At 46.4% G+C, this 11,687-nt stretch overlaps 1 protein-coding gene across 1 annotated transcript in view; it reads right to left on the bottom strand.

The window, feature by feature from the left end:
* Nucleotides 1-11,385, bottom strand: part of LOC114661606 (uncharacterized) — a 42,732-nt gene extending 31,347 nt beyond the window's left edge. The window contains exon 1 of the mRNA XM_051934747.1: nt 11,294-11,385. Coding sequence (XP_051790707.1) covers nt 11,294-11,345 — 52 coding nt within the window. The 5' untranslated portion in view covers nt 11,346-11,385. The remainder of the gene's footprint in view (nt 1-11,293) is intronic.
* Between the last annotated feature and the right edge of the window lie 302 nt (nt 11,386-11,687).

The raw sequence follows: 11,687 nt of genomic DNA, 5'->3' as shown, positions 1-11,687 counted from the left end.
CTCACATGGTTGTCTCCTCCTCACACACCTCAGCTGGTCAGATCTCATCTCCACCAAAGCCAGCAGAGCAGCTTTATGACGGGTCACCATGTCACCTGACCACCCATCTCCATGGTAACATGCAGACCCCCTGCAGCACCCAGCATCTGCCATCCAGCCAGTTCACCTGCTGCTGGTGCCCACGACAGGCCAGTCGCCCTTCAGCAGCCTGGCACTCCAAAGACTCAGTTCTGTTTATGATGGTATGGCGCTGGTCACCGAGTGCAGGCACAGAGCTCTGTGACGAGTGTTCACGTTAAGTGCAGGAACAAAAGACAGAATACAGAAAGAGTAGACATTAGTCGTCCTTCAGATGAGACGTGAAACTGAGGTCCTGACTCTCTGTGGTCATAAAAGATCCTGGGTGTCCGTCATAAAGAGTAGGGTGCACCCCAATGTCACGGCTAAATTGCCAATCACCGTCTGGTCACTCTGGCCACCTAAATCAACGCCCATCTCTCTAAACCCTTCACCACCTAATAATTCATGTGTGCTGAGCTCACTACCACAAAATGGCTGCCATCGCATCACCCAGGTGGATGTGACACACTGGTGGTGACAGTAGTGACTCCCCCTCCGTATGTAAAGCGCCATATTAATGCAATGTCTTCTTCTTCTAAGGACACGGGTTTGTTGAAACAGAAGGGGAAACAACGTGATGAACCCTTCAGGGCCACCGTGGGCTCAGCTGATGTAAAGGAACACATCCAAGAAGCAAAGTGGACGTGAAGAGGACAAGCTGGACACGTCTACAGCTGTGACACACGAGTGAGACGCTGGCTGGACACTTCTGAGGGGAAAACAAAGTGAAGTGTCATGTAACTTGAGTGACCGCTCGATAAAAGGAAGACGCGGGTGGAAAATCAAAGGGCAGCTGGCCAACTGGTGCGACAGGGCAGAAGGGGAAAAGAAACCTCAACTGGTGACACAGGCTGGAGAAGGTGACTTTAAACAGCGACTTACTAACATTACTTCATAACAGTAACTATGTCATCTAGTTACATGTTCCAAAACATGATGCGTTACCAACAGGGCGCTACATTCACATTTTGTTTTCTTCTGCACATCTGACTGGTCAGAATTTGTTATTAAATCCTCAGATGAACCTCCATGACTCTGACCAGAAACACAGGCAGATGAGATCAGGTTTTTGGATGTTATAAAGAACGCAGAACACGGTGTCCAGACCACACAGGGACACACTCTGCAGGTACCTGAGACCTGACTGAGAGGAGGCAGCCATACCTGAAGACGCTGGCTACAAAGAGCAGCCCCCTAAATAGTGAAGGGGTCTCAGGCACAGAACTTTAATCATGTCACCTGGCTGATAAAGCCCACTGGCTTCTTGCCTTACACTGGGGCCGCTGGGATGATCTCTGGCCCCCTGTGACCCTAACTGGGCGCGTTAGTTGGCCCCTTAGCACTTGAAGGACTAAATGCCTGCTTAGGACTTTTGCTCAGCTGCTTTCACTTGATTGGACGCTACACATGGAGTGAACCTCCTCCTCCTCACTCGTTGTCACCAGATGGCCGGAGTGGGCACAGGCACCATGTTACACAGCAGGTAATGTCATTATGAAAAAGTCAAAATGTCTGTGAAATAATACAGTCGTCTTTTTTTTTGTTTGGAGTAGTTGGAATAATCTTCCATAGTAACACAATAAAAGTAAATAACACATGGAAATAAGTCCTGGGTTACTCGTTAACTTTCAAAGGTACTCAAACGACTGTATGTGATGCCCCCGACTTTTACAGCTAAACAGTTAAAGTGCCCACTCAATGTGTCAAGGCCAGCGGTCAGCCAAGGGTGACACTTGGATTGTTCAATATAAATAATTTTAAGTTTCTTTTACTGAGAACTCGAAAGTTTAGACCTTCATTTTCATGCTTGTTGATTGTTATGTTGTGTTATTGATCATCATTTATTTTGTAACATAATAAATTAATGTCATTAACGGAATTTTCCTTTATTGAACGAGATTCCAGAAATAATGTCAGACATGCCATTTAGTACACAAGTACTGTTAAAATAATTTCAAATATTTTAAATGGTTGAATTCACTATAATAGCAGTTAGAGCAACCACATTCATATTCAGTATGGTGTTTCCTTAAACTAAAAATATGTTATGCCCTCTTTCTTTTAACTATCGAATCATGACTCATAAATTATAAAACTGTTTTTTTTGTTTCTAAAAGTAAATACAATAATACCATAAAGAGAAACTCAGATTCTTGCCTCGTGATTGGAGGAAGGTATATTAATATCGTCTTTTAGGGTTATGAGGTAAATCAACATTACTAGTTTTTCAGCGAAAGCGATGTGACAGAGGACGGACGCAAATGCTGGGGGCGTGGCGTGCGACCTGCAGCCGGATACAATTGAGAGGAATTGGAGAGGAACCAGCAGAGGGCGCAGTGCAGTGTAACAAAGCATTGGGCGTATTGACAAATAAGCGGGTAATAATAACAATAATTCATTGCATTTATATAGCACTTTTCTCACTACTCAAACCGCTCAGCAATTGCAGGTTAAGGCCCCAGAGCAGAGTCCCTTTTGGCATTTACGGGATTCGAACCGGCAACCTTCCGATTGCCAGAGCAGATCCCTAGCCTCAGAGTCACACTCCGCTATGTTTTTTTAAATGAAATTAAAAAGATAAAAACAAAAAAGACAGGGAAAGACTCTAGCGTGGGGCTCTAAAAATGAACACGAGAGCAGCCTGAAGACCATAAGAGTGAACAGTCTGTAATAATACTATAGAGAAAGAACAGAGACAATACTATCCACCTGCAGAGCCACAGCACCAGACGTCACCACAGTTGTAGACCCGTAGTTACAGACCCGGAAGTGACGTCTCCGTCGTTTCAGGATTGACTTCATAAAATTACATTTGGAAGGTTTGGGCAGGTCTCAGCAAAGCCCGGAAAGTAACGTCGGGTCAAAGACCCGTTTAGAAACCAAATAATACGCATCACTGTGAAGTTCAGAGGGTTTCTGCCATCACGTCGTGTCACACATCAAACTAAACAATATGGATCGTTTCTGTGAAATACACTATTAACATTTACGTTGTGTTCTGGTCTGTGGGAACCATTTAACATGTCGACAAAATTAAAATCATCAAGATCTGTGTGAATTGAAAATAGTTTTTTGTTTACATTCATGAAACGAACTATACAATATAATTATGGTTACACCACGTTAGAGTTTAGTAAAACGTTAATAATAAAAGTAATTACGTTTTTTAAAATGTACTATGCATGTGTGCATTATTGTTCTAAACTAATTTAGAATAAACATTTAAGCTAATCTAATATTTTTAAATATGTATGTGAAGAAAACAGCAATACATATTCTACACTGAATTATGCAATATATTAATTGCCCCTCCTCGAACTGCCACCTTATCGTGGTGGAGGGGTTTGCGTGTCCCAGTGATCCTAGGAGCTCCGTTGTCTGGGGCTTTATGCCCCTGGTAGGGTCACCCAAGGCAAACTGGTCCTAGGTGAGGGATGAGACAAAGTGCGGTTAAACAAACCTCCTATGATGAATAAAAATTTTGGACGGCGTTTTCCCTTGCCCGGACGCGGGTCACCGGGGCCCCCCTCTGGAGCCAGGCCTGGAGGTGGGGCTCGATGGCGAGCGCCTGGTGGCCGGGCTTGCACCCATGGGGCTCGGCCGGGCACAGCCCGAAGAGGCAACGTGGGTCCCCCTTCCCATGGGCTCACCACCTATGGGAGGGGCCAAGGAGGTCGGGTGCAGTGTGAGTTGGGTGGTGGCCGAAGGCGGGGACCTTGGCGGTCCGATCTTCAGCTACAGAAGCTGGCTCTTGGGACGTGGAATGTCACCTCTCTGAAGGGGAAGAAGCCTGAGCTAGTGCGCGAAGTTGAGAGGTTCCGGCTAGATATAGTCGGACTCACCTCGACGCACAGCTTGGACTCTGGAACCAATCTCCTTGAGAGGGGCTGGACTCTCTACCACTCTGGAGTTGATCCCGGTGAGAGGCGCCGAGCAGGTGTGGGTATACTTATTGCCCCCTGACTTGGAGCCTGTACATTGGGGTTTACCCCGGTGGACGAGAGGGTAGCCTCCCTTTGCCTTCGGGTGGGGGGACGGGTCCTAACTGTTGTTTGTGCGTATGCACCGAACAGCAGTTCGGAGTACCCACCCTTTTTGGAGTCCCTGGAGGGGGTGCTAGAGGGCATACCTTCTGGGGACTCCCTCGTTCTGCTGGGAGACTTCAATGCTCACGTGGGCAATGACAGTGAGACCTGGAAGGGTGTGATTGGGAGGAATGGCCCCCCTGATCTGAACCCGAGCGGTGTTTTGTTATTGGACTTCTGTGCTCGTCACGGATTGTCCATAACGAACACCATGTTCAAGCATAGGGGTGTTCATATGTGCACTTGGCACCAGGACACCCTAGGCCTCAGTTCGATGATCGACTTTGTGGTCGTGTCGTCAGACTTGCGGCCACATGTCTTGGACACTCGGGTGAAGAGAGGGGCGGAGCTGTCAACTGATCACCACCTGGTGGTGAGTTGGCTTCGATGGTGGGGGAGGATGCCGGTCAGGCGTGGTAGGCCCAAACGTGTTGTGAGGGTCTGCTGGGAACGTCTGGCAGAGCCCCCTGTCAGAAGTAGCTTCAACTCCCACCTCCTGCAGAACTTCGACCACATCCCGAGGGAGATGGGGGACATTGAGTCCGAATGGGCCATGTTCCTTGCCTCTATTGTTGAGGCGGCTGACCGGAGCTGTGGCCGTAAGGTGGTCGGTGCCTGTCGTGGTGGCAATGCCTGAACCCGTTGGTGGACACCGGCAGTGAGGGATGCTGTCAAGCTGAAGAAGGAGTCCTACCGGTCCCTTTTGTCCTGTGGGACTCTGGAGGCAGCTGATAGGTACTGGCAGGCCAACCGGAATGCGGCTTCGGTGGTTGCTGAGGCAAAAACTCGGGCATGGGAGGAGTTTGGGGAGGCCATGGAGAACAACTTTCGGATGGTTCGAGGAGATTCTGGTCCACCGTCCGGCGTCTCAGGAGGGGGAAGCAGTGCAGTGTCAACACTGTATATGGTGGAGATGGTGCGCTACAGACCTCGACTCGGAACGTTGTGGGTCGGTGGGGGGAGTACTTTGAAGACCTCCTCAATCCCACTAACATGCCTTCCAATGTGGAAGCAGAGCCTGGGGACTCGGAGGTGGGCTTCCCCATCTCTGGGACTGAGGTCACCGAGGTGGTCAAAAAACTCCTTGGTGGCAGGGCCTCAGGGGTGGATGAGATACGCCCGGAGTTCCTCAAGGCTCTGGATGTTGTAGGACTGTCTTGGTTGACACGTCTCTGCAACATCGCATGGACATCAGGGACAGTGCCTCTGGATTGACAGACGGGGGTGGTGGTCCCCCTATTTAAGAAGGGGGACCAGAGGGTGTGTTCCAACTACAGAGGTATCACACTCCTCAGCCTCCCTGGAAAAGTCTATTCAGGGGTCCTGGAGAGGAGGTTCCATCAGATAGTCGAACCTCTGATTCAGGAGGAACAGTGTGGTTTTCGTCCTGGTTGCGGAACAGTGGACCAGCTCTACACCCTTAGCAGGGTCCTGGAGGGTGCATGGGAGTTCGCCCAACCAGTCTACATGTGTTTTGTGGACTTGGAAAAGGCATTCGACCGTGTCCCTCGGGGAATCCTGTGGGGGGTACTCTGAGAGTATGGGGTACCGGCCCCCCTGATAAGGGCTGTTCGGTCCCTGTACAACCGGTGTCAGAGCTTTGTCCGCATTGCCGGCAGTAAGTCGAACCCGTTTCCAGTGAGAGTTGGACTCCGCCAGGGCTGCCCTTTGTCACCGATTCTGTTCATAACTTTTATGGACAGAATTTCTAGGCGCAGCCAGGGTGTTGAGGGGGTCCGGTTTGGTGGGCTCAGGATTGGGTCACTGCTTTTTGCAGATGATGTTGTCCTGTTTGCTTCATCAGGCCGTGATCTTCAGCTCTCTCTGGATCGGTTCGCAGCTGAGTGTGAAGCGGCTGGGATGGGAATCAGCACCTCCAAATCCGAGACCATGGTCCTCAGCCGGAAAAGGGTGGAGTGCCCTCTCAGGGTTGGTAGCGAGATCCTGCCTCAAGTGGAGGAGTTCAAGTATCTCGGGGTCTTGTTCACGAGTGAGGGAAGAATGGAGCGTGAGATCGACAGGCGGATCGGTGCGGCATCCACAGTGATGAGGGCTCTGCATCGGCCTGTCGTGGTGACAAAGGAGCTGAGCTGCAAGGCGAAGCTCTCAATTTACCAGTCGATCTATGTTCCTACCCTCACCTATGGTCATGAGCTATGGGTAGTGACCGAAAGAACGAGATCGCGAATACAAGCGGCTGAAATGAGTTTCCTCCACAGGGTGTCTGGGCTCTCCCTTAAAGATAGGGTGAGAAGTTCAGTCATCCGGGAGGGGCTCAGAGTAGAGCCGCTGCTCCTCCGCATCGAGAGGAGTCAGATGAGGTGGCTCGGGCATCTGATCAGGATGCTTCCTGGACGCCTCCCTTGTGAGGTGTTCCGGGCACGTCTAACCGGGAGGAGGCCCCGGGGAAGACCCAGGACACGCTGGAGGGACTATGTCTCTCGACTGGCCTGGGAACGCCTTGGGATTCTCCCGGAAGAGCTAGAAGAAGTGGCCGGGGAGAGGGAAGTCTGGGCATCTCTGCTCAAGCTGCTGCCCCCGCGATGCAACCTCGGATAAGCGGAAGAGAATGAATGGATGGATGGATGGATGGATAATTGCCTTATATAGAACTGCTCTAGTTTTTGTTACTTATTATTATAAACAATGGGCCATCAAAAGAAAAAAATAAAAAAACTAATTACAACACAATTTATTTATATAGCACCCTACCCAAAATTCAAAAAGAACAACAGGACCGATAGAACATTTACTACAAATAATACCTTCACTAAATAAAGATAAATACAGGATTTACAAAACATTCAAACAGAATAAAAGACAATAATGCAGACTAAAATACAACATATAATACTACAAAAAAATCTTGAGCAAATAACATAAATTGTGATAAAAATTCAAACCCTGAGTACCTGGACAGACAGAGGGGGTAAACTGACAGAGGGGGCCAAATGTCACGTCTGTTTAATGTCCTCCTAAACCAATGAGTTAAAACAAATGAAGTGAGTCAGCTGATGTCAGTAATTTCGGGAGGTCAGTCCACAGTCAGGGTGCTATATACAGCTGAAGGCCCTGCTGTCACCCACAGAGTGCAGGTTAGTGGGGGGCACAGAATGAGTGGACCTCAGTGAGCAGGTCAAGAACAGAATTTGATATTCAGTCCTGTAAGACACAGGGAGCAGTGAAGGTGCAGCAGGATGGCTGGGATGTGCTCGCTGTTGTTGGTTCATATCAGGACTCTTGCAGTTGAGTTTTGAATCAGTGGAGCTGTGATATAAGATTATATTATTATAAAATTAAGATAACTTAATTATTATATTATAAATTAAGGCATGAGGGTTGCCCTGGACATGACATAAGCTACATAGGGTCTGACAATGGGTCCAAGGATTTCATTCCGATACCTAATGGCAGTCATGGTGTCGTTGTCTAGCTGTAGAGGTCTGTGCGTCCCTCCATGGATACGCCTCCCCAGACCATCACTGACCCACCACCAGACCGGTCATGCTGAACGATGTTACAGGCAGCATAACGTTCTCCACGGCTTCACGGTGACGTATGGTGCTGTGGCTCTGCAAGTGGATGCTACTCCAATAAGATGGCAGGACGACAGGGGCTGAATAATGTGCAAAGACAAATGGGCAACGGTAAAATTACAGTGACTAGATTTTTCTGGGGGCAACCTGGGACACCAGGTGGGGGGTCTGGGGGGGGCGGATAGACTTTAATAATGGAAATGCCTATTTTCATGTTTCCTGCATCTTATTCTGTATGAGTTTCTTCCATTTGAAACAATCATATTATTAAACCACAAACATATACTCATTTTCAAAGTAGGGTTCTATACCATTGTATGCTATTTTTCATGAAATTACAGGCTAGATCTTGCCAAAAACAGTTCGTGAAAATTGACTGAAAGCCACGCTTTCCTGAAGAGCAAATAACAAACTCATTAGTGTCCATTATATAGTACAGTGGTGTGAAAAACTATTTGCCCCTTCCTGATTTCTTATTCTTTTGCATGTTTGTCACACAAAATGTTTCTGATCATCAAACACATTTAACCATTAGTCAAATATAACACAAGTAAACACAAAATGCAGTTTTTAAATGATGGTGTTTATTATTTAGGGAGAAAAAAAATCCAAACCTACATGGCCCTGTGTGAAAAAGTAATTGCCCCCTTGTTAAAAAATAACCTAACTGTGGTGTATCACACCTGAGTTCAATTTCCGTAGCCACCCCCAGGCCTGATTACTGCCACACCTGTTTCAATCAAGAAATCACTTAAATAGGAGCTGCCTGACACAGAGAAGTAGACCAAAAGCACCTCAAAAGCTAGACATCATGCCAAGATCCAAAGAAATTCAGGAACAAATGAGAAGTAATTGAGATCTATCAGTCTGGTAAAGGTTATAAAGCCATTTCTAAAGCTTTGGGACTCCAGCGAACCACAGTGAGAGCCATTATCCACAAATGGCAAAAACATGGAACAGTGGCAAACCTTCCCAGGAGTGGCCGGCCGACCAAAATTACCCCAAGAGCGCAGAGATGACTCATCCGAGAGGTCACAAAAGACCCCAGGACAACGTCTAAAGAACTGCAGGCCTCACTTGCCTCAATTAAGGTCAGTGTTCACGACTCCACCATAAGAAAGAGACTGGGCAAAAACGGCCTGCATGGCAGATTTCCAAGACACAAACCACTGTTAAGCAAAAAGAACATTAGGGCTCGTCTCAATTTTGCTAAGAAACATCTCAATGATTGCCAAGACTTTTGGGAAAATACCTTGTGGACTGATGAGTCAAAAGTTGAACTTTTTGGAAGGCAAATGTCCCGTTACATCTGGCGTAAAAGGAACACAGCATTTCAGAAAAAGAACATCATACCAACAGTAAAATATGGTGGTGGTAGTGTGATGGTCTGGGGTTGTTTTGCTGCTTCAGGACCTGGAAGGCTTGCTGTGATAGATGGAACCATGAATTCTACTGTCTACCAAAAAATCCTGAAGGAGAATGTCCGGCCATCTGTTCGTCAACTCAAGCTGAAGCGATCTTGGGTGATGCAACAGGACAATGACCCAAAACACACCAGCAAATTCACCTCTGAATGGCTGAAGAAAAACAAAATGAAGACTTTGGAGTGGCCTAGTCAAAGTCCTGACCTGAATCCAATTGAGATGCTATGGCATGACCTTAAAAAGGCGGTTCATGCTAGAAAACCGTCAAATAAAGCTGAATTACAACAATTTTGCAAAGATGAGTGGGCCAAAATTCCTCCAGAGCGCTGTAAAAGACTCATTGCAAGTTATCGCAAACGCTTGATTGCAGTTATTGCTGATAAGGGTGGCCCAACCAGTTATTAGGTTCAGGGGGCAATTACTTTTTCACACAGGGCCATGTAGGTTTGGATTTTTTTTTCTCCCTAAATAATAAAAACCACCATTTACAAACTGCATTTTGTGTTTACTTGTGTTAATATTTGACTAATGGTTAAATGTGTTTGATGATCAGAAACATTTTGTGTGACAAACATGCAAAAGAATAAGAAATCAGGAAGGGGGCAAATAGTTTTTCACACTACTGTATACTGTATGTTATGGACATACCGAAACCGTTCGTTGTTAATCAGGAATCGCAGTGAAAGTAGAGAAGTGCCAGAAATGTTTTGTGAATAATTTATTAATATTTTCTGAAATTGAACATGACACTTTTTCAATGTTTATAAAGGAAAAACAGCTTTTCAATGAGTAACCTTCATAATCATGAAACACTAATATTTCTGAGATGAGTGGATAGCTCTCAGGACATGAGGATTTTGTAATAACGGGTCATAAAACTTGTCACATGAATCACTGAAATTGCATTTCACACCCAGCATATGTTTCAATGTGTCGATTTTAAGTTGTGACTTTTCTGGTGTCCACATGTTGTTAATCAGAGAAAAGACTCTTTCAGTGGGAGCATTTGTCCCTGGAAGGCATAATGCAAATTCTGCCATGAGTTTCATATTATTACATGGAACATAATGGTTGACAAAGTGCTGAAAGATTTCCATCCATCGTTTCTCTATTGGTAATTCTGCTGTACCCCATTCATTAACTTTTTTCTGCAGTGACATATCTTTGGATATCTCATCAAACAGTTCATTGTCATTTATCTTGTCAGGAAATATGTCATTCACAAAACCAATGCACTTTTGAACATCCATTCATTATTAATATATAAATTAATATTATCAGATTCACAGCTACGACGAAATTTACAGAGAGTACAGTCTGCAGACTTGAGACTATACATTAAAGTGTGTACAGTAGTACTTACTTAAAGAATAAAGAGCTAAAATTAAAGTTAAAAAAAATAAACTTTGTCAGCACTTTCAATTTTGTCGTACAACTGGCAAGTTTAACTCTTTTAAGTTTAAGCTTTAACTTCAGTGAAAACGGCTCACCTCGAACGCCGTATTGACGAGTGAATGGCTGATGCCCTCTTATATCAGGCTCAGAGCAGGCAGGAGTAATAAGAGAATTCCTGGCTCAGAGCGTAGCATCGCCAATACGTGTCGTATCACAAGGCACGGCCGGCCCGATACCATCAGACGATGCGTCCGTTTCCGCCGTCACGCCTTCCGTGCGTTTCCATACTGCAAACAGTGGCCACCAGCAGGCGTCAGACTCAGAAGAAGGTCGACTAACCGTCTGACGTCATGATGGGTAGAAAGTATGATTTGGAGTCAGAAAGGCGGAATGGGGTCTATGCCTCTAGGGAAAAGTACGCATTTTGTCGGGACATTTCCTGATCTTTCGGGGACGCCGGGAAGGGTGATCCAAAAATAGGGACTGTCCCTGGTAAACCGGGACGTCTGGTCACAACTGCGTCTAAATGTCTTAAGTAAAACTGCAGTGATAAAAACAACCGAAAAGAAAGCACGAGAAGTGGCGACATAAAAGACAAGACGAAGTGAAGATGGGTGGGGCGCGTGCAGAAGTGAAGACTGAGAGACAGGGGACCGTTAACGTGCAGGGGTGAGCTGAGAATATGCAAGAATAGACAAAAAAGAAGATACATAAATAAAAGAAAGGCACTTACTGGAGACCTGGAGCAGAAAAACAACGATGACAACGACGGGCGCGTCCATCATGGCAGAAGGCGAGGAAACGAGTCCGTTATGTTACTTTCGGTTTTAACGGAAATGCGAAGTGCAGTAGAGAGAATACCGTAAAGAGCCGAGTAGGCGCGCAGGAGACCCGCCGGCACTGAACGGTTAACACGGCCGGTGCACCGTAAGAGCAGAAGGGGCTCGTTGTTTTATGTAGCGCCCTGCATGTCCGTTACATTATTGAAGTTTTACTAAAGTTTCACTGTGTGCCTCCTCACTAAATGTGCCCGCTCGGAGCAGCAGACCTCCACTCTTTTATTTTCTTTCCTTTTTTTTTTTGAGCTTTGACTTCACGGCTCTCAGGTCACTTCAGTCACCCCTTAA

This window comes from Erpetoichthys calabaricus, chromosome 12 (assembly GCF_900747795.2).
Source record: "Erpetoichthys calabaricus chromosome 12, fErpCal1.3, whole genome shotgun sequence".
Taxonomy (NCBI): Eukaryota; Metazoa; Chordata; class Cladistia; order Polypteriformes; family Polypteridae; genus Erpetoichthys; species Erpetoichthys calabaricus.
Note: the sequence above shows the minus strand (reverse complement) of the source record. Positions and strands in the feature narration are given on the sequence as shown.